The sequence below is a fragment of the Aedes albopictus genome, chromosome 3 (assembly GCF_035046485.1).
Source record: "Aedes albopictus strain Foshan chromosome 3, AalbF5, whole genome shotgun sequence".
NCBI lineage: Eukaryota > Metazoa > Arthropoda > Insecta > Diptera > Culicidae > Aedes > Aedes albopictus.
Window position 1 is genome coordinate 8720378 of NC_085138.1, and position 23445 is coordinate 8743822.

Here is a 23445-nt window from a genome sequence, read left to right on the forward strand (position 1 = left end):
CGGTACTTCACGAGTCGCATCGGTTCCCGCTGCGAGCCAGCAGCAAACGCAACAAGGAGCGTCGACCAGCAACTGTCTCGTGAGCAAGGGCTGCGATGACCCCCGCAGTTTCACCGAAGCGTTGCGATCCGCAGACGCTGACCACTGGAGAGCTGCAATGAAGGAAGAGTATCGTGAGTTAATGCGAAACAACACATGGGAGCTAGTTGACTTGCCACCCGGCGAGCGTGCAGTGGGCTGCAAGTGGTTGTTCAAAACCAAACAGGACGAGAAAGGAAATTTCAAACGGCATAAAGCGAGGATTGTAGCACAAGGCTTCACGCAGAAGTTTGGTGTCGATTACGACGAAGTTTTCGCGCCCGTGGCGAAGCAAGTCACGTTTCGCGTGCTGCTGACTGTCGCTGCCCGCAACAATTGGGTCGTTAAGCATGTGGATGTCAAGACGGCATACCTTAATGGAGAGCTGGATGAAGTCATCTATATGCGCCAACCCGAGGGTTTCCATTCCGGAACCGAACGCACCGTTTGTCGTCTGAAGAAGAGCCTATACGGCCTCAAGCAGTCCGCTCGCATATGGAACAAGAAAGTGGATTCCGTATTCAAAGCGATGGGGTTCGTCCAATCGAAAGCCGATCCGTGCCTATACATCCGGAAGAAAGGAGGAACATTCACGTACATCCTCATATACGTGGATGACATGATTGTCGTTACACAATCCGAGGAGGAGTTTCGTTCGATTTTGCGACATCTTGAGGAGGAGTTCGCCATCAAGAACCTTGGCGATGTCCGACATTTCCTGGGGATGCAAGTTGAACGTTGCGAGGATGGATTCAAGCTCAACCAACAGGCGTACATCCAGAAGCTTCTCGGAAGGTTCAGCTTAGAGAATGCCAAGCCGGCAAAGACTCCGCTCGACCCAGGCTACTTGCAGCTGAAGGAGGAGGAGCAGGAGCAGCTTCCGAATAACAGCCAGTATTTGAGCTTGATCGGAGGTTTACTATACGTTGCTCTACATACGCGTCCGGATATTGCGGTAAGCACCACCATCTTGGCGCAAAAGTCCAGTTGTCCAAACCAGCAAGACTGGAACGAAGCCAAACGGGTGCTGAGGTATTTAGGAGCGACAAGTCACTTCAAGCTAGCACTTGGATCTACCTCCGCCGGTCTCTCGATGTATGCTGATGCAGACTGGGCCGGAGATCATCGAGATCGAAAATCGAAATCTGGGCATTTGATCATGTTCGGAGGAGGCGTCATTCAGTGGAGTTCCAGGAAGCAATCGTGTGTGGCCTTAAGCTCTACCGAAGCTGAATTGGTCGCGCTCGCAGAAGGATGCCAGGAACTCATCTGGACGAAGCGTTTGCTGGAGGACGTTGGAGTGTCATCTTCTGATCCCGTTGTCGTGTACGAAGACAATCAGAGCTGCATAAAATTGGTTGAGAGTGACCGTATGGAGCGCAAAACGAAGCACATCGAAACCAGATTTTACTTCGTTCGTGATCTACACCAACAACGTCAAATCGATTTGCAGTACTGTCCGTCAGAAGAGATGCTCGCCGACCTGTTGACCAAGCCATTACATCGCGTGCGTTTGGAGACCCTCCGGAAACAATTAGGAGTCAATCCAGATCTGCACGAGGAGGAGTGTCGTCAGTAGCAGTAGGCGTGCAGTATTTGAATTTAAATTTGTAACCCACAGCAACGCCTAAACCCATCACAGTAGGCGTAGTATAGATTTTGAATAAAATTTTCATTCCTAGTTTAACCGTTAACCGAAGTGTAGTTTTCTTTCTACGGCTCTTCCTAAAATTAATTACTTTTTTTTTTTTTTGCTAGGTTTCTAGCTGCACTCTGAATAGAGTTGAAACCTCTACACTAGACCCGAAGATAGAAAAGAGTACGTAATCTTTGAGAAGCAGTTTGCCAGCCGTACGCGGAAAATGATATCCATTAAGACACTGTTGCCTACTGACTCAGAAAGTTACGGTAGAAGGTTGGAAAGTTTTCAATTGGTCAGTCAGTCAGGATTTGCCTATGTAGTGTTATGGTCACACGGTTTGTGTTTGTCGTCTTGTTCGATTTTGTGGTATGGTTCAATATGTTTTTCTTCTCGTTAAGTCAGTTGTCGTATGTTTTTTTTTTCATCAAATCAATCAAACCCTGTATGTTAAAATATAGTCGATCCTGTGTCAAATTGTTTTCTTGATTTCGCTAATTGTTTTCTACTTCTCTGTGTTCATCTCTTGTGTCCTTAAATTGTCATCGGTCCAAAACCCACAGAAACATGCAACTGAACTTCTGATATTTTTCTGTTGGTGTCAAAATGCCATCTAAGAGATAAACAAAAATACGTCAAGTTGGTCAGCTGATTGCAATAAAATTTTAAAATAATAAAGATTGCTTGTCAACTATTATGTATTCGTCCCCCTACAAATACTATGAAAAATGTTCAAATTCGTTCAATTGTCCTATCGGTCCTACCTAGATAAACCATGTAATTTTCACAAGCGTAGCCTAGAAATGTCAACCAAGTCATACACAAGTAACGTTGTTCAGTTAATAAAAAGCAGTCAGTTTTTGTCCGAAATGTCACGTCGAACGCATTGACGTCAACAATGCGTTTTAGTGTTCGCACGTTAGCTTCGAATCTATCAGCACAATTAAGTGCTGCAAATCTCCTTCCCACTATTAATTCTTCGGTCGATTTTAATTGCTTTATTTAAAGAAAATATGACCAACTAACATTCTAAAAATTCTAAAAAGCGACTATGACATTAATGAATTACTAATCAAAATTAACCGAGAAACGTGGGAAATAGAGCCCAAACAACATTTTGAAGTCAGCTGGCTGTAAAAGGTTTTAAAACCTGTCACAAATCCTACAATACTTTTATTAGGATTTGTAACGATCATCAAAACCTTCTTAAATCCAACCGACTTGGAACTATTGCTTGGGAATAGACTCTAATGAGCCCTGGCGGATCCTCCATGTTTATCGAGCATGTCTGATGCATATGATCAGCCATACTCCATCTGCAGCAGCCGGTTCGTGATGAACCGTTGGAGGCGCATTAAAGTGTTAAAAAGGTGATATGTTTCACTAAACAACACTACATTACAATAATCAAAATGAAACTTTAATACCGTCAACCCCTGCGAACTTGGCCAGGGACTGATTAATTACTTTTTTTTGCAAAACATTATTATTTGTGAATGTGAAAAGGAGGCCAAAGGGAGCTTAAGCTTTCTTATTTATTAGAAAAGAATTATTCAAAAATTAAAACAGTTCAGAGTAATGTTTTAATTAACGCGTTTTTTTTTTCAAACAAAAAAAATAACGCGAAGTACTTAGAAGATACTTAGTGATAACTGTTGATCCCTTAGATTGGGAGCCATCTAATGAAGTGCTATGCCCTCCGCCCTCCAAAGCACTCGGAGCCCCTCTTGTTACGAAATACTATTTACTTTCGCCACACTCAAAGCAAGCGCTGTGACTGGCTTGTCGTCGCACGGTTCAGTCAGCTGAACCAAAGTCTGCTCTACTAAGAAAAAAGCTCTATAAGCAGACTGTACATGGACGGGACGGGATGGGACGAAGCGGACAGACATAAAACGCGAAGAGGGAATGAAAACGGCAAATCCAAATAAAAATAAAACCGCTGCTGCTAAGAAGATTATTCCATCACAAGCAGCAATTACGTCGTATTCAAAATTCGAACGAAGGAAGGTAGTTCCTTTTTGGAGCACCAGGGTCCGGACCCCGAAGTCGGATCCGTCCGTGCCTCTTTTCCACCGGATGTCCGACCCGATCGACGGACGAAGGTGATTACGAAATCTGAAAGTCAATTGCGGCAGACATTTTAAGTTTCTCCGCGCTGCTGCCTCCCATCGCCAGAACGCAAAAAGCCAACAAAGAATAATTCCTCACTGTTCCTGGGGCTGAGCTCGTTCCCCCCGGGGGGAGACGGGACACATCAGGGTCACCTTTCTCGGCACCTACCTTTTCAGTTCAGCAGTTCCAGCACAGCCTAGAGAGAGGTTTGCCAAATTTTCCACGGCTCCGCAGAAGCACTTTTCCCACACGCGAAAATCACTTTACAGCAGCAGAAGCAGCTTTCAGAATTTGGCTGAACAAACTACAATCCGGTTTTTTTTCCTTCTGGGCGATCGGCGGAACTGACGACGGCACGGCACGGGAGGCGAGCACTGAGCAAAAACACTTGAATAATAAGTATGACCGCGGCGAGAGGCGGTCGACGGGAATTTGAAACGCGAAAAAACGACGAGAACACGGGCGTGCAAAGCAGGAGATCGCGAACACACGATTGATGATTATTTTTTTTTCTGTACTTGACGGACGGACGACGACGGTCCCGGACCTCGTGTGACAGTCGACAGCAGTGGTGCCAAAATTGAGTGGAAAATGGATTACTACAAAAAAAATGATCATTTTTGATTAAAGGGTCGTTAAAATAAACAAACAAACAAACAATAAAGACAGCAACTTTTTTTATAAACATCATAACAAGAAAATTTTTATGGGTCTCATAACGCTTTACATAGTATAGAGTGTTTGATTGTTTAGATTACGATTTCAAACAACTAAATCATAATCTGAATGTTATTAAGCTGACGAAGCTTTTCTTTGAATGACTATTTCTGGCATCACTTTCCCAATCGAATCGTTCCTCAAATGTCAGTTTTGACAACCGTGGGAATGGACACAGTTCTGCAAAAAAGTGCACTTTGTTGCATGCAACAAAATTGTCGATATTTCTGGAGTAATTTTCAGTAACAGCCTGTTGGCTGATTTCCACTTCACGGTTTTTTTGCGAACGAAAAAATCATTGACCAATCCAAATTCCTGTGTGGTAGTGGTTTGTGTTCAGATTTCCCGTGTTAATCTATCTGTAAGAACTTTGTAAACATCTTTTGTTCTCACGTATATGGATAGGCTTGCATTAGGTTTCGTGAGATATTTTTTGGACAACTCAATGGATCACTAAAATAACTAAAACGGCCGCTATGAAATGAACAGATAGCGCCACCGTAGCCTTGAGTGTTTGACGTAACTCGACTGCTGTCACTGTGTTATCGTCCATATACGGTGGCGCTTTTGTTTTGATGCGGTGGGTAGCGAAAAAGTCGGCTTCAATGATCCATTGACGGACAGAGCTGCCACATACAGGGTTGTATACGAAAAAAAAATCGGATCAAAATCCACCCATTTTCGAATACCTACCCGAATAAAACGGTATTATAAAACAATTGTACCGGTTATAATTTTCAAATTGTTTGTCTTATCATATGACGGATTATAAATCGATGATACGACGTAGCATATCAATGATAATACCTATCATTTTCGATGTTTCAATGATAGACCGAATGGGTCGTTAAGTATCGTTACCATTCAAAAATGGCATTTTTCGCGAACAAAATTTTTGCCGCATTATTCACGTAATAATCACTTTATCATTAGCTTTACGATACAGTGAATAATAAAAACAAAACGGAAATATTTCAGCAAATCTGTTTTATCGACTTGAAAAAAGTTACACACCCCTGCGGACATTTACCAGATTCTGACAACTCTGCGTACCATTGTATAAATCATTTTTTTACTTTTGCAAGTGTTTTTTACACCGTGGGACTCGAACTGTGGAATTTTCGGGTTTGCTGGAGAACTTCTTGCGTGCGGACTTTACGTTGTGGGCTATATGGAATAAGTGTTCGCGGCTGGTTTAAACGTGATTTTGTTCCAAAGGTGGTTGACAAAAAACAACGAAACATTAAGGGACAACAAATGTGGCATGGAGGAACAAAGCTCGGGACAAAGCCTAGAATCCACTTCAGGAGTCTGCTCGGGGTTCGGCTCGTAGATACTGAATGCGTCCTCCAGTTTTGATCGGTGGAAGGTAAGTAGTCGAAACCAATGGGTTTACCGGAGCTGCTGGTCTGGAAGTGACTGCCGGCGGTGGAACATAGACTGATGAAAATTGAGTTGTAGTATGTGAATAGTGATGCGTTCGAGTAGGAAATGTTTGAATTTGTGTGGGACGTTCACAAGAAATTAAAATCAGAAGAATTCGTTTTCAGAAGAATTTGTTTTGCTTCAGTTTCACAGCAAATTTGGTTAGAAACATCAATAAACAGAGGTTCCAGCCAACAGAGCATTGAAAACTGTATTATTCAAAATTATTCCTGAATGATCACAGGTATCGTTATAACTAGCGCTATGATATTTGAAAAATATTGAATCATACCACTTTTTCAACATTGATCATTCAATTGTATGATTATTATTATTTGTATCATTATCATTCTATGAATAACCTTTTTATAATACGGGCGATACCACGAATTGTATTTTTCTATTCGGGACGTGTTTGAACCACCAGCCCAAAACATAATTGTGCTCATTCTGCGAATGGAGTGACGTGAGGGAAGTCGGAGTCGTATATCGAGATGAGGAATCCACTCTCGAATGAAGTGACTCGCCGTGTAAATCAAATGGAGAGTCACCTCATTCGAGTCGAGATTTCTCACCTCGATATACGACTCCGACTTTTCTCACGTCACTCCATTCGCAGAATGAGCACAACAGATAGGAAGAAGAAAAAAATAACAAAGTGGAGAAAAAGAAGACCGTCTTCGCGAGTCTCGTCTCAGGTTAATGGTATCATTTGAAAAGTTTTTCTACAAATCTAGCGTAACATTTGAAAAGGGCCTATCTGCAAAATGTAAACAAACCCGATTTTTCACTATTCCTATAAATATCTACCTAAGCTATCCCATAACAACTTAATCAATGAGAAAAGATCTATTTTACCCGTATTTTAAATAAATTTTAAAAGGGCCTATCTGAAATTGAATAATCTTTTAGGGCCTAACTGAATTCAATAGGGCCTAACTGAAATTTACCTTTCAAATCAGATAGGCCCTTTTGTAAATTTTGATTATTTTTCATATTTTCCAATAATTTTTAGTAGTTCTTTAACTTTCCTTGAATTATAGATGAAAATAAATCCAAAATATTTCAAATAAGCTAAAATTAAGAAAAAATAAAAGGGCCTAACTGAAATTTTTCCATCAAATCAGATAGGCCCTTTTGTAAATTTGGGTTATTTTTCATGTTTTTCAATAATTTTGAGTAGCTCTTTAACTTTCCTTGAATTATCGATAAAAATAATCCAGAATAATTAAAATTAGCTAAAATTAAGAAAAAAATAAAAGGGCCTAACTGAAATTGCCGACGATGAAAAGGCCTAACTGAAAGGGCCTAACTGATTTTTAGATTGTAAAAGGGCCTATCTGCCGTTCATGTTCAAAATACATTATTTATGGAATTTTTGCTATAGTATGATGCAAATAATGCACAGAACCATGAAGTAGATTCCCATATGTGTCAATAGATGGAATAAAACACCTAAAAAAGTCTTCCGTTTTTAAATAGGATTAACTAATCTGGGAGGCGATCTTCTCATGCGATTTTCTCAATGTTTACGTTTTGCAGATAGGCCCTTTTCAAATGAAACGCTAGAAATATCGAAAAAAATGCCGACAGCCCCTACTTTTCGTTGCGCTCGTGCCTGTTTGTTATTTTTTTTTATCCGGTTTGACAACCCGCACTGACGAATCGAAAAGATTTTTCTCGCTCCCTAGGATAGGATGTGACACCTGCAACTTCTCTGTCTAATTTCACAGCTTGCTGTCTTGTTTTTCCGCGTTGCTAAGATTATTGGTCTCCAAATTGGTCTCTTTTGGGCTGACTAGTTGTCGTATCCTATCCTAGCTCGCTCCGTTCCATCGTCGCAAATTTGACACCTTCTCGGAAGAAAATAGCCCTAACTAGAAAAATTTATTACATCTTTTGCGCAAAACGAAACGCCTGTTTCGGGAAAAATATCGTTGTTTTGTAACCGCGAAGTTTTTCTGCCATTGAACATCGCCGGAGCAGCATGGAACTGTAGCGCTCCGAGCGGGTACAATATTGCAGAAACGATTCCGACTCCGAACGAAGGAAAGATTCGCCGATTGTCCATCCCTTCTGCCAGCAGCAGCCGCCGGAAAAGAAGAAAAAACTGAACTCACACGGCAACTGTTCGGTGGCATTGGTTTTGTGTTAGTTATTGTCACGGTTGCTCGATTTAGTTGAGCACGAAGGGGGACAGTTTAGTTCCCAGACCGTCATCCGGTGACGATGGAAGCGCTGGTGGAAAATTCGTCGAACCCTCCGTGCCGGTTCTACTGTCATTCGTGCTCGGTGGAAATCGATCGGGTTTCATCGGTGAGTGTGTTGGTCTTTTAAATGGGATACCAAGGGGAATAGAACCGGGTTATAGGCACTGTATCTTTTTCATTCGTAGAACTTCACCTGCCCGCACTGTTCGGAAGGATTCATTGAGGAGCTGCCAGCGGCCGACAGAAGCAACAATCCACCGACGCCACCACCGCCCGGTTCCGATGGCGATTCCAATACAAATGATTTCATCAATCCACAGGTAAGTTACAGAATCTAGCTACGCTAGGGAAATTTTATAAATTTTGAAATGTTTTTACATCTTTTTAATCGAAGAGGTTGAGTCTAAGGCAGCTCAAGATGTTTGAGCTTTGGTCTCTTTTTTGGACAAATATTTGACCCTGTGTAATGGGATCTTAATTAACGGTGTGCTCTGTCGATAACTTCTTCATGGGGTTTCCTGAATGATAAAGCCGAATCTACTGTCAGGTCAAGATCTCAAATCTATACATAGTCTATAAACTACGTAGACACTAGGGTGGTGAGGATTCTGTCCAAATTCTACGGTTCAATCACATTTTCTAACTTTTGTGGTTTCTCGGGTTATGTAGGGATCAACCCATTAAAATTCATTCACTCTCTTCCTTACCTTTGCGTTAGGCCCGTTCGGAATGACTTCGGAAGAGGGGGGGGGGGGGGGGGACGCACATGAGTACTCTCTATTGGTAAGCGTTCCACCAGCTACCGCCTTAAGTTGTCCTCTCTCCCCTGAAAGCTTGAGTCCTGGCTAGTGCCTCAGACTACCCTTTGCGTTGGACTCCAGACTGGACTCAAGCTCCCGGATTGAAAGGGGGGGAAGTGGTGCAACTCAACTTGCTGTTGATCGGCCCGCCATTTTCTCTGCTTAGTTCAAGTACAATAGTCTATTTTACGAAACGACAACAGTGTTGATATTGATATTAACACTCACGGGCTTGGGCGCAACCTCCTGTCAAATTTTCATTCATGAAATGAGCGATCAGCTGATCCGAAACGTCTCGTAAAATGGCTCATTCGAGAGACGAGCAGGCAAGATGAATTTACACTTGACACAATTTCTGTTCTGCTCTCTACAATAAAAGCTCTCATTTTTGAGTAGCGCCCATGCCGCACAGGGACTGTGTTGGAAACACACATTTTTTTAAATTGCTCGCACGCTCACATTTTTGCAAAATATCAATATTTTTCGGTATTTGAAGGTGGTTTATAAACCCAGTGAGGTTGCCATGTCGAAATTATTGTAAAATACATGCTCATATGAGCTCGCGAGCAATTTTAAAAAAATGTGTGTTTCGAACACAGTCATGTGCGGCATGGATGTTTACTAAAAATGTGCAGGCCGAACACATTTTTGAGCGTAGCCGTTTTTGCGTGTGAGACAGCGGAGCATGTGCTCTTTGAATGCCCACGCTTCGTGAAGCAAAGGTCGAGTATGCAGGAGAAATGCGATAGAGATATCACGCCTAACAACAGGAATGGATGTGTGGGACGGACAAGTAGGATTCCGTTACTTCCGACTCGCCATATACCACCAAGGGTAGTATCATCGGCAAAGCCGATCAGCTTTACGCCCGGTGTAAGTTTGAGCCTCAATACGACATCATACGCCGCGTTCAATAGTACTGGGCTCAGGATGGACCCCTGAGGTACTCCCGCGATGATGTTGTAGTCCCTTGCACCTTCCTCGATGTCATATATTAGCACCCTATTCTGGAAGTAGCTCTCCAGTATTCGGCATTGGCATAGGCTAACCGGGACTCCTAAGTGGTGCATGGCGCACTCGATGGCGGTCCAGCTGACGCTGTTGAACGCATTATTTACGTCCAGCGTGAAGACCGCGCAGTAACGAATTCCTCTACATTTTCTCTGGACCGCTATCTCAGCCGTTTCGGTTACGGCCTTAATAGTGTCCATCGTCAATCGACCTCTCCGGAAGCCAAACTGATTATCCGAGAGTATAGACTATCAGAACCGACAGAATGATTCGTTCCAGCAGTTTCCCGGAGGTGTCCAGAAGGCAGATAGGTCTGTATGCTGACCGGTCGCCGGGTTGCTGCTCGTATTTGGGCAACAGAACCAATCTTTTCCTTTTCCACCACTCCGGAACTTCGCATCTGTCCAGGCATGGTCTGATATCGTGGCGCGGGAACAGTGTTTCCACGATCCTCTGCAGCATCTCGAGTGAGCGTTCCGGGGGTGCTGACGCTCCCTTCATTTTGGCCGTGACTATTCTGTAGGCATCCCCCTAGGGTGTCGTATTGGCTGCCTGGCAGAGATTTTCGAAGCACGCTCGTTTTCGTGTCTTAATCTCTTTGTTCAGTGTTAGTTTAGTCGCCCTGTAGGCCTCATCGCTTTCGATCTACCCTCATCGGTACGAGCCGTTTGCATCCTCCTCCTCGCTCTTAGGCAGGATGTTCGTTCGACCAATAGGGTACTGCAAGCACCTGATCTAACCTCACTTTGTCTGACAGTTCAGCGAGCTTGTTTACAAGGTGTTAGAATTTTTAACGACCGGCGAAAATTAAATTTACGTTTTCCGCCCCGAAACCATTATGATACGGAAAAATCGATTATATTCAACTCTACTAATACAAAACAAACCGTCTAATCCAGCTTTTTACGCTTGAGGAGGGGTGATTCTTTTTTGACGGATCTTGCCGACAGCCCATGCAGCAACACAGTAGCCGAAAAATTCAGTTCATTGCTCCCGAACTGTCAAAAATTTTCACCATGAACTTTTTCGGCTAGTAAGTAAATAACATTTGTCATGATTCAAAATTTGAATATTTCTTTTTAGAGCTGCTATCGTTGCCCTCCATTTTCAACTGTAGTATCAAGCCTATGGTAGAACCCAGGAACACGCCAGCTCATTCCCAAGGATTCCCAGCCCAGTAATTCGTTTATGGTGTCAGTATGGTACCCTAATGATGCTGCCTGGTGCCGTACTGTCGCCCGATTGTGCTAACCTTCGTTTGGCCTTCGCGGAGTGCCTTCATTTTCCTTTCTGAAACCTGGACTTACCTTCAGGTTGTGGATCGTGTATATGTCCTTATAGAATTGCTTCAGGAATTTCCACCAGAGATTTCATCAGGTATTCCCACCAGACCTCCAGAGATTCCTTTTGGAATTCTCACCAAGGATTCGTCCCGAAATTCCCCACTAAGATTGCTCCAGGAAGTGCAACTGTAGAATTCTTGAAGAATTCCACGGTTAGACTTTCTGAAGCTGTCTTCAGTGGAAATTCCGAAACGACTCCTCGGTGAGAATTCCAAATTACCTGATGAACTCTCCGGTGGGAATTCCTAGGAAATCCCCGGTGGCAATTCCTGGAAGAGTTTCCGGAGGAAATTACTGGAGGAATCTTCGGTGACAATTCTTAGGTCTCCGGAAAAAATACTTGATGAGTCCCCGATTAAAAAATCCTGGGGGAATCTTCAAGAGCAACTCCTGAAGGAATTTAAAATTCTCACTGAACAAGTTCACCGTTTCCTTCATAGAAACTACAAGCAGTTTCCCTCGGGTACTTCTAAAGCAGACCCTTCCGAGAATCATCTGGCAATTTTTCCCACTACCCGTTAAGCCAGAAATCCTGCAACATTTCAGCACCTGAAGGAAGCCAAGTAACTCCTAGAGATTCCGAAGATATTTCCATGAGGAGAAGTTAAAACCTTAAAACCTCCTGCAGTTTTTTTTTGGGTCTTATCCACCACTAGATCCACCACTTCCATCCGAGAATTTTACTGGGAATTTTCCCATCAAATCCCTTCCGGGAATCTTTAAGCAATTCCTTCAATCCTGTGCTGTTACCATTCTTCACGAACACTGCATTGTATTTGTTGTGCTAGTAACGATGGTGACATCAGGTGAAAATTTTTGACAAATCTGGAGCAGTGAACTGAAATTTTCGGCAACTGTGATGCTGCATGGGCTGTCGGCAAGATCCGTCAAACATGAATCACCCCTCATCACAGCGTAAAAAGCTGGATTAGCGTTTTACTGAAATTGTATCGAAAAACAGTTTTGCCGGATCTCCGCCAGAGACCAAGTCCATGTAAACAAGCTCGCTGAACTGTCAGTGCTCGGCTTCGTCACAGAGAACAGACATCCAAGTCCAGTTCCGAAACTGTGTAAGGAATTTAACGGCCATTTGAAATCGGCAACACAAGTGGCAATAGCGTGGCGCTGCAATCGGTTAATTTCCCATACTAATTTAATTCACCACTTGAAATGTTTCAATTCACCACTGACTGTGGCAATATGGTGTTTGGTGGCGTTAGTGTTGTCATCGTGTATTGATTTGCAACCTAACTAAAGTAAAGATTCAAATCCTTACACAACTTTCCGAATGAAATTTGTTCTAGCCTGGATGTCTGTTCTCTGTGGCTTCGTGACGTCATCATGCAGTATCCTATATTTCTTCCACTGCAGCGTTCAAAGTTCACCACGGCTCGCTTGACCTTTTCGTACGGTTATGCTAATCACAGACCAATGCGACTAGAATCAACTTTAAAACTTGTGGTGCGTTCTTCTAATCGTTCGTGGTGTGTTTAAAAATTAACCAGTACTAGCTTTTAGCTTTTAAGGACATATATAAGCGAATCCAAAGATGGTCGTCACAATGCCTGCCTTGCAAATATCGAAAGCACGGATCTCGTCATCTAATAGAGGTAATAAACTATAGAGGAAGAATGTCGCTGGCGTCGTTGCCGAAACATCTCTTGCTGGCGGAGATAGGCCGGGCTATAAGTGTCAAAGCGAAAAAGTATGCAGTTTGACAGATAGACACCCGACATGTTTGCGAGCGAGAACAAAGGGAACAGCAGCGACATTCGTCCTCTACACTCAGCCAAATAACCTTAAGATTTCCATAAGGCCCAACTTATGGAACGGCCTTTAAACGATTCATAATGATTCGGATGAATTTCATAAGGTCACTCTATGACGAAAAATCGTCTCACAGCTTGGCTTTTATTCATGTTTAGCAGCATGGTATACTCAAGCGTCGGTAGCCGCGTGGTTAAAACACGCACGGAGAAAAATATAAAGTTATGTCAATCATATTGCGGTCGCGAACAAGCATATTTGTGCACTGACTTTTATATAATCCCTTTTGAGGATTGTATTACGCATAATACCATAGGACGAAGCATAACAGAAGCTTGAAATGATGTAAATTGATGAACTGATTAGAGCAAGAAATATGGTTGACTCAGTCATATTATGCTTTCATCAACAATATTTATTGTTGAAGGTTTGACAGCTCATTTATGCTCATGGTATATTCAAGCATGCTTATGCTTCACTTAACCCTAAAGCTGAAGCTTATACGTACTATATCAGATGGTTGTTTCAAGCTGTTCTAAGCATACACAAAAATAATGTTCAAATGAGGTTAAATTTTCATTTTTTTTATTCAAATAATTATAAACTCGAACACGCAACAAAAAACTGAAATCTTGATGGTATGACCGGTCGATGGGCTGATGGATCAAACGATTCCGGTGGTAGCGGTCTCGGTGCTACATTTTTCGATTGGTAGAGTAAGAAGCTGCACCTGGAAAACAAAACACAGACATCATGAGCTTGTGAATTCATGCACCAAATTACCAGCGACACACTTACCCAAGCACTTACCTGAACTCTGAAATGGCGAATCCCGGAAGATTGATTATAGCAGAGCGCAGTAAACGATAATTGTAAGAAAAGTTGTTACAATCGTCACTTTGAACTACACCGCCGCCATGATGAACAATGACTGAGTAGATAGCAAACAGGAGGCTGGGTCAACATGGGTTGAAGTAATGACACTTATGCTTGGTTTAAGCATTTGATGGTTGGTGTTTAATGATGTTGATTCAAATGAAACAGATGCTTGATGTAGGCATCAAATCATTGTGAATCAACCATTTGAAGCAATTAAGCCAAGAATATCTACGAAGCTTGAGAGTACTATGGAAAAAGTTATATCAAGCAGACAACATTTCTGTCCGTGTTACTGGGTCATATTGATCCCAACATCCTACTAGGATTAGAGGCGTCCAAAGGGTTTCAGAGGCATTTCAAATGGATTATGATTATTTCAAGGGCGTTTCAATGGCATTACGGAGGTTTCAGGGGCGTTTCGAGACATTTTGGGTCAGGGTCATATCAGGGGGTTTCGAGAACACCTTTATATCAACGGTGTAGCATTTATCGGTGAGGACACTATGACGTCATGCTCGATTGGCTACGATCGAAAGTGACAGTCCGCCAGACTCTAACTAGACTGACTCTACCCCTAACCACCCATTCGGAGCCTCTCAGATGCGTTGCATGGGGTCCGAGGGGGTTTAACCTTCTTCGTGCATTAGCTTGCGCTCACCTCGCTGACCTAGAGCACGTTTAGGGATCATAATGATTCCAATGCTACGACTAGGGTTAAGGGAGATTTTAGAGAGATTTCAGGAAGTTTCAGAATCAGAGCGTTACGCATGCGTTTTCGGGGGTTTCGGAGCCTCCCAGGTGCGTTACATGAGGTCCGAGGTGGTTTAAGGGTGATTTAGAGGTATTAAAGGAACTTTCAGCAAAAGCATTTCTGGCAGGTTGCAGAGACGTTACGGAAGCGTTACGGAGGAGTTTTCGGGGGTGTCGGACCGTCTTAGGTGCGTTACATGAGGTCCGAGGGGGTTTCAGGGGGATCTTGGAGGCATTTCAGGAAGTTTCAGAGACCCCATCACATATCTTTTGAAACGCCCTTGACATACCCTTTGATATAAAGGTGTTCTCGAAACCCCCTGATATGACCCTGACCTAAAATGTCTCGAAACGCCCCTGAAACCTCCGTAATGCCATTGAAACGCCCTTGAAGTAATCATAATCCATTTGAAATGCCTCTGAAACCCTTTGGACGCCTCTAATCCTAGTAGGATGTTAGGATCAATATGACCCAGTAAGGCTCGCGGAACGTGCACTACGCCATGATGGTGCGTCTAGCTCAACATCTTAGGAGGGTTAATAGGGTTCAGGTACGTTTCAGGGTAAACCCCCTGAAACGTACCTGAAAACCCATTGAACGCCCCTAAAATGCTATTAAACGCACCTAAAACCTCTTGGAACGTCCTTGAAATGTAACTTATACACCCTGACACCATAGACTAATTTCAAGACCTCGATGTACCAAAGAAAACCATCAAATTTTGTGTGTCCAGTCCGTTCGGTACCCAATAATATTCATTGGTGTGTATTTTTTTTCGTGTAAATTGCCTTTTGTGTAAATTATATTTAGCGTGTTACACCGATGTGACAGGAAAAGGACTGAACATAAATTACGTAATGGGTACCGAGGGTTGTTCACAATCTTGGAACTTGATTGCGGAAAAAAATGCGACCATGACGCCGCTTACACTCTCTTAGAAATAACTCAGAAATATCTTGAAACACCTCTCAAGGACTCCTGAGATCCCTTGAATTGCCCTTAAAACCCCCTGAAACGTCTCTGAAACCCCCTAATACTTTTTAAAATGCCCCTGAATTTCCCGTAATCCCATTAAAATGGTTGCTCAAATCACCCTGAAACAACCCCTTAAAACGCCACAGAAGCTTGTAATAGGGCCCTAAAATGAAAAATATTTTCCCTCTTTTGGTGTATAACACGAAAGAGCTTGGTTTTCTGATCTCAATGGTAATTTTTCCGAACTTGAACAATAACAGAATAGTTAATAAACTCGAAAATAAAATAATGATGAGCAAGTCTTGTTTGACATTCGAGGTCAACCTTGACGTCATTGGCGTAGCTAGGGGGGGTTCCAGGGGTGCCTGGCACCCCCTAGAACACATTTGGCACCCCCTGGAATTTGTTCTTGACAGACACCTAAAATTTAAAAATAAACACAATAATTCTAGTATTTATCAATGGAACATTTCAACAAAACTTAAGCACACCCAGAATTACTTGTATACTTGTTGTACGTTTTGACGTTTAGGATATTGGTAAGAACAACCAACAGACTTCTGTATGGATTTCTACAGAAATACCTCTATCTATTCATACAGTGATTTCTCTAGGCTTCCTTATGGATTCCTACCGATTTTACTTTCAATAAACTTCCCTTAACCTTCCAGGACGCGCGCCATCAAGCAACCGAAACTGCACCGCGCGCACATTGTATACAACGAGCGAGGTTTTTTGATGGTGTTGTACTTTTTACAACAGCGCGCGCGCTGAAGGGTTAATATTCTCCAGGTTTCATAAGTGAATGGTCATGGGTTCGATCCCAGCCCCGGCATTTCGTCAGTTGCTCTTCCCCCCCAGGAGTGGCTGGAACTTGACCCTCTTCTGAGCTCCATAAATCAAATGGACCTGGATAATTGGATATCGGCGAAACGGCAACTCATAATGGACCCCCAATCGGACTGGAAAAGGAACAAGAGCCACACATCAACATCCTCGTGCTCATCATTCTACCATGGACAGGGTTAAAAGTAACAGCAGCACAAAGGCTACCAGTTCGATATAGTAGAATAAGAATGAATAGAATACATTTAGGCGCTGTACAAAGTTTAAGTGCAGCTGCCAATTGGAATCGCTCACGCAGTGCCCTAGTGGACAAAAGAGCTGTAAATTAGGTTAAGTGGCTGAATTATTCTCCAGGCAGTCCTGATGGGGTTGTACATACTAGAAAATTCTGCAGAGATTGGTCCAGCAATTTCTCCTAGGATTTCTTTGGAAATTCTTACTTTGATACTTCTCGGAATTCTTCTAGGGATTTCTCTCAAAATTTCTATTGGGATTCCCTTGGAATTCCTGGCGGGGTTATTCAAGACAATCTTCCTGAGATCCTTTCAGAAGTTTCTCCTGTGATTCTTTCAGGAATTCCTTCAGAGATTTTATTCAGAGATTCTTCCAGAAATTTCTCATGGAATGCCTCCAGGGCCTTATATTGGCCTCCCTCCGGGAATTGTGGCTAGGATCCTCAAGCAACTTCTGCTGCAATTCATGCAGCAATTTCTCTTAGAACTCCTCCAAAAATTCTCACTGTGGTACCTTCAGGTATTCTACTAGGGAAGTTCCGGAAAATCTCCCTGGGATTTTTTCTAAAAATCCCTTCGGCGATTCTTCCAAAGATTTCTTCATGGATTTATCCAGGACTTCCTCCAGAGTTTCTTCCAGAAATTCCATAGAGGATTTCTCCAAGAACTTCTATTGACCTTTCTCCATGAATTCCAGCAGAAGTTCTTCAAGCAATCCCCATTAGGACTCCTTCAAAAATACTTCTAGGGAATTTATCCCACTACGATTGGCCTTTAGGTCCGGAAAATTATGAGCGGGGTGATACTATTACAGCCGACGTTTCGGCCCTTGGTTTGGGCCTTCTTCTAGGGAATTCTCCTGGCATACTTAGTTGATGCAATACTTTCGGGAAATCCTTCTGAGATTCCTCCAGAAATTCCTCCTGCGATTCCATCAGAGATTCCTTCAGTATACTTCTACCGATTCGTTCAAGGAGAACTGTAGGTATTCTTCCAGGCATTTGTTAGAGAAACTACTTTTAAGATACTCTGGACATTCCTGAATCTAGGATTTCTCAACAAATATATTCTATGATACCTCCCGGAATTCTAAGAACTCCTACAAATAACTGCGGAACTTTAGAATTTATGCAACGGATTCTTCTAGAGCTTTCTCCTGGCTTTTTTGCTGGGATCTTTCCAGGCAAAGTTCCTGGAATTCTTGCAGAAATGTCTTTGATTATTCCACCACGGATTTCTCCAAGGACTCATCCAGGAATTCCTTCAGAGATTTTATCCAAAGAATCCTCTAGAAATTCATGCAGAAACTCCTTTTGGCCTTCCTCCAAGGATACCTCAAACAACTTTTCCTGTGGTTCTTCCAGCAATTCCTCCAGAAAATCATACTAGAATACGTCCAGAAATTCTTCTAGTGATTCCTATACGAATTTATCCTAGCATTGTGGCTGGAATTCTTCCGGGAAATCTTCCTGAGACTCTTTCAGAAATTCCTCCTGTGATTCAATCAGGGCCTTCGTTATAAATTTTTCCAGAATACCTTTACCGGTTCTTGCAGAGAATTCTCAAGGTATTCCAAGGATTTTTTTTCTTTGGATTCTCCCATTCGTGCTGGGATTCTTCATTGGATTCTGGCATTCGTGCTGGGATTCTTCCAGGTAATTTACCTTGGATACTTTCAGAAATGTCTTTGATTCTTCCAGGGATTTTTCGTAAGACTCAACCAGGAGACCCTCTAGAGTTTTTATTCATGGATTACTCTTGAAATTAATCAGAATATTTCTCCTGGAACTCCTCTTGGCCTTGGCTCTTCATACAAATATAAATCTCTAGAGGATTCCCTAAACGAATTTCGGGAATAGTTGGAATTTCAAGATAAATCATAGGAGGTATTACTAGAAAAAACTCTAGTGAAATCCTATAGGGATTTACGGGAAACACTTGTAATTAATTAGAAGGCACACACTCAGTTTTTGATACCGAACTCGGTTTAATTTTTTAACGAAATCGATCGGTTGCATTTGGCAAACCGAGAAATTCGGTACATATCAGATATTGTGTATTCAGTTCAAAGTTGGATTATCCCGACTGTTTATGAAACTGTTCAGAACAGTCGTCGAATATCGAGGGGATTCTCGATGTATTCTACAGAAATCAATTAATCAGCAAATTTGTTCAAGCACATCATTATTTCAAATGTATAGGTCTTCATAATAATAAACATTAGCAATTATCTTGGAAATAATATAACCTGCTTCTATTAAACCCCACTTAAGGACATTTAAAACATTTATTGCGGATTTTTTTCATAAACATTGCATCTGAACACCCCCCGACTTCCGCGTCAAAAAGCTGGCGGCTTGGCTGCCGGCAACAGCTGATCAGGGCGACCGGCTAGCTGTCCTTGTTCCACCAATTGAATGTTTTTGAAAACGCGTTTGCGCGCGAAATCTTTCTCGCTCATTTCTGCTGTCAAATCCGTGACCGACTGTTTCACCGACCGTTTGAAACGGCGACTGTTTCGAACGGTCGTGAACAGTTTGGAACTGGACGGTCAATATTCTGTCGATGAAAAGCAAATGCTCGTTAAAAATGACAGATTCATACGTCAAAACTACCGAAAAAGACGGTTCTCATTGAAAATATACGAACTCGGTGCCAGATACCGAGAAAACTCGGTTCACCAAGCTGACGAGCTGAACAATCGCGCGGCCATGTTTGTTTTTCTCAGTTTTCATCAGTTAGACTAAATTAAGAAATGACCGGTGTTTTGTGCAAATAACAAGTTTTGTATTGGCGGATTTAGAAGGAATCTACTTGAAGATGCTGGTAAGTGCTAATACTATTGAAACATCAAAATCGTTGAGCAAAATAATGTGCGATTCATTATATTTCTCCTACTTTGTTCCAGTTGATACCCAACGCAACATCCGGAAGCGGGCGAACTTTGCCAACTACATAGAAACGATTCTCCCAATCGAAATTCCAAAATCCATTTATTATGACGTGGCTTACAAGTATGACTAATAAAACATGCAATGAAAAATGTAATCGCGTAGTTCATTATTTTTTTTTTTTTTTTTTTTTTTTTCTTTGAACTTGTCTTGACGACTGGCTAAGACCACTGGTTGGTCCATCTTGCCTAGTTCATTATTTGATAGCTCATTAATCATTGGTATCCGAATAACATTTCCAAAGCATCCAGGATGTATAACCGATCGTCGGTTTATTAATTTTACTTCAGCTCCAACCGACTGCTTCGGTAAGTTTGACGTTTTGGTTCAAACAAAATCTATACCGAACACTCGGTTAGTGCACTTTCCACCGAACACCCAACCGAGCGTTCAGCAGATAAAAACTCGGTTGAAATTCAACCGAGTTCGGTTAAATTTTCTAAGTGTGTAGTTTTTAGGTAGTGTCTACAGTCAGGGTAGCTTATAGGGTATGTGTGTCATCAGTAATCTCACGTTCTCATATTCATCCTATTCGAAAACAAGCGATTATGGCACCGATTGATTCCGTTCGTTTTTGTTTTCATGCGTGCTCACTTTTAACAAAAAAGACAAAACTATGAAATAAAACAAACAACGACGCCTCAATCCCTTGTTTTTTTGTAGGATGAAAATGGGAGCCACTTGCTTAATAAAAGAACCAATACCCTATCAATCTTCGGCATAAAAAACAGGAACGATGCAGATTTATGCAAAATGGTTTCGAACGGGAAGTTTTTCTATCTAGGAAAACTTGTGAACCCGGTGTTCGATATTTTCAGCAAAAATGAAATGGCAAACTCGCGTGTCATGCCTCGAACATGTGTGCTTGTCAACAACGCAATCGTTGCTACACTCATCTCTGAACTAGGGACTCATCCTAACCACCAGGGAAATGTGATATAATTAATGTATCTGTTAAAAATCTCAAGAGTAAATACGTCGAGATGACCTATTGGTATGTGTCAAATGAAAACTCTTTATCTGACCATCGCTACATCTTTTCTGAACACTCGAATGTTACTTCGTGAACATTGTCTTTCCGGAATCCCCGGTCAACAAACTGGTGTAACTCTGATCTGGCGAAGCTCAGGAAACAATGTTAAACAAAAGACGTTCAGCTGTATCGGAGGCTTTCAGGTCGGTTCGCAAGGCGTACCAGAAAGCTCTTCGGTCTGCTGAACGATCCGGGTGGGAAACCCTTTGTACAAATGTTTTCAGTTTGAGTGAAATATCAAAAGGCCGGCTCCAAAGGCACGTTATCCATTTGTGCAATTTCAACCGTCTGGTAGAATTCTCGAGGCATTCAGTATAAGAGGACAGAAAAATCCTATTTGTTTTGATCATCCTTCAGTGATCCTTGTCACTTGGGTTACCCTACTTCTGTTTGTGCCTTGTTTATAAGATTTTATTAAAATCAAAAACTGTAATGTTCTATCCTGAGGATATTTGTATTAAACGTTACTTATTTCCCTACAGGCAATAAGACTGGCTAGCGAAATATTCAGCAGCAGCATTCTTTCGCCACTATTGTTGTCGACCTCTAGTGGGCCACGTGGCTCAGATTCCGATGGAGGAGGTTCCCTAGGAGATGATGGCGGCGAGCCAGCAGGGGCTATGGGGGTTTCCACCGGTGCTGGTGGAGGAGGAGTTGGTCCCACATTGCTGAGAGGGAGGCATCGCAACAGACGTCGGGGCAACCTGGACGACATCCTGCGGGAGATTTTGATTTCGGTGGCAGACGGAGCGAACGGAGGCATCGGAGGGACTCCGATGTTCTTCATGGGCAATCCAGGAGACTACGCATGGGGCCGGGAGGGATTGGACACGATCGTGACACAGTTGCTCAACCAGATGGACAACACGGGACCACCGCCGCTGGAGAAGGAGAAGATCGCCGAAATCCCGAAGGTCACAATCAGTGCCGAGCAGGTGGACATGAAGCTGCAGTGCTCGGTCTGTTGGGAGGATTTCCAGATTGACGAAGTCGTTCGGAAGCTATCGTGTGCTGTGAGTAGAGCTGTGATGTTGCGATTTCGAATGGTAGTTGATGTATGTTATTTATTCCACAGCACGTATACCATGAATCGTGTATCATTCCGTGGCTAGAGTTGCATGGTACATGTCCCATTTGCCGGAAGAGTCTGGCACCGGAGCAGCAACCGGATGAGCAGCGTGGCCTAGCAGCAGCGGCGAACGCCGTTGCCAATACGTTACGTAAGTAGAACTTGCAATCCTATATTTATGATTATTACCGGAAGATCCTGTTTACGCTGCTATTGGCGATTCCTGAAATCTCTGCATATCGTTTCAATCCGCATACTGACAAGTAATCCTGTTTGTACGCGTAGTTGACTGTAGGTTGCTGCAACACTTAAACCGTTTGTACCATATACCTACCTTATTAATGGAGAAGGAGCTTAGATTCAGAGGATTCTGCTTTATGATTATTCTTTACCGTATTTTACATGATTTTGACCTGAATTATTGTTTTCCAGGATCACTTCACTCGGACGCGTTTCCCGGTGCGACGAGCCATTCCTCGTCGTCCTCGATCGACGAGGGAGGTCCATCCTCCTCTAGTCTACTAGTCGATCTCGGCCCGCAGATGTTTTCCTTCGGCACCGGTGCCGGGGCGAGCATGGGAAACCCACGGGCCCATGCCGGCCTGAGCACATCCCGGGAAAGCAATGCCAGCACGTCGTCCACAGTATCCCCCTCCGCCAGCAACAATGCATCGTCGTCCGGGGCGGCGGCGGCAGCGGCGGCGGCATCGTCATCATCGGCTTCAACATCCGGTACCGATAGCAGTAGGACAGGCAATTCCGGCGGCACCAACCGGTATCGTGACGACGACGGTAACATCGACTATGACTTTGATTAATGGTTTCACACTTTTGGAGGAGTAGGTAAGTTTTGTGAAACATGGTTGCGATGCTTTTTACCAAAAAATGATTTTGATTTGTCACGATTTTCTGCGGTGTCCCTCCGGAACACCATACGGAAGCTTGCAACGAAAGCTTAAAGCGGTGGAGGATAGGGACACTGTGTTAAGTGAATGTAATTGTAGAGTTTTTTTGAATGAATTCACATTTTCCCATTTTGTATAATGGAAACGTTCGAGCACTATCCAATAGATGTAACTAACGAAAGCAATGTGTTTCTTTTTTCTTTTATATATTATCGTTTCATAGAAATTTGCACACTTGTGATACTTGTACCATGGCTCTACAATTGGACACTTAAGTGGCGTGCTAATTAACATTTGAGTTCAACGGTATCAATTGGTCGAGTGTGTTGAATGGGTCATTCCCGTCAGGTTGAGCTATTCATTTTTTTTTTTTTTTTCGTTTGATAACTAGTTTCTACATGTCCTCGTTTGTTTTCATACTCTACATCTTTTTAATTTACAAAGCTTGAACATGTTTCAGGATTAAATATTAAAAGAAGTTCGAAGCTTTTTTGTCCTAGATGTAACGACATTTTTGGTATTCTAGATTTCAGGAGTTTTTCAAATATCAACAATAAGTACAACCTGTTCAAAGAAACCTTGGAAACTCGTTGACGAATTCTCTGAAAAAATCTTGAGAAAGCTAGGAAAACAACTATCTTGGATTTTTCGACAATAGGAAGCAATCAGTGAAGTACTAGATTGAAAGTAGTGAGCTG

The 23445-nt window shown here is 42.6% G+C and overlaps 2 protein-coding genes across 3 annotated transcripts in view; one reads left to right on the top strand and one right to left on the bottom strand.

Annotated features, from left to right (window-relative positions):
* The window catches only part of LOC109426266 (ATP-dependent Clp protease ATP-binding subunit clpX-like, mitochondrial), a gene marked incomplete in the record, with an annotated part of 77977 nt that extends 73640 nt beyond the window's left edge, over positions 1-4337 (bottom strand). Inside the window, 1 exon segment of the mRNA XM_062856155.1 lies at positions 4001-4337.
* Positions 4338-7779: 3442 nt separating this feature from the next.
* Positions 7780-23439, top strand: LOC109421721 (E3 ubiquitin-protein ligase Iruka). Of its 2 annotated transcripts, XM_062855498.1 has the most exons (6): positions 7780-8290; positions 8370-8504; positions 21256-21786; positions 21849-21993; positions 22275-22685; positions 22971-23439. In XM_062855498.1, the coding sequence occupies exons 1-5, from the start codon at positions 8204-8206 to the stop codon at positions 22658-22660; spliced, it is 1284 nt and encodes a 427-aa protein (XP_062711482.1). In that variant the 5' UTR covers positions 7780-8203; the 3' UTR covers positions 22661-22685; positions 22971-23439. The 2 variants fall into 2 exon arrangements, with proteins under 2 accessions (XP_062711482.1, XP_029713969.1); XM_029858109.2 differs by having other exon boundaries at positions 7781-8290; positions 22275-23439.
* The last annotated feature ends 6 nt before the right edge of the window (positions 23440-23445 follow it).

Bases quoted from the DNA above. Each gene is read 5' to 3' on its own strand.
- LOC109421721 (XM_062855498.1), top strand. From the start codon at position 8,204: ATGGAAGCGCTGGTGGAAAATTCGTCGAACCCTCCGTGCCGGTTCTAC. The intron at 8,291-8,369 runs GTGAGTGTGTTG...TTTCATTCGTAG, and splicing joins AAATCGATCGGGTTTCATCG to AACTTCACCTGCCCGCACTG. The intron at 8,505-21,255 runs GTAAGTTACAGA...ATTTCCCTACAG, and splicing joins ATGATTTCATCAATCCACAG to GCAATAAGACTGGCTAGCGA.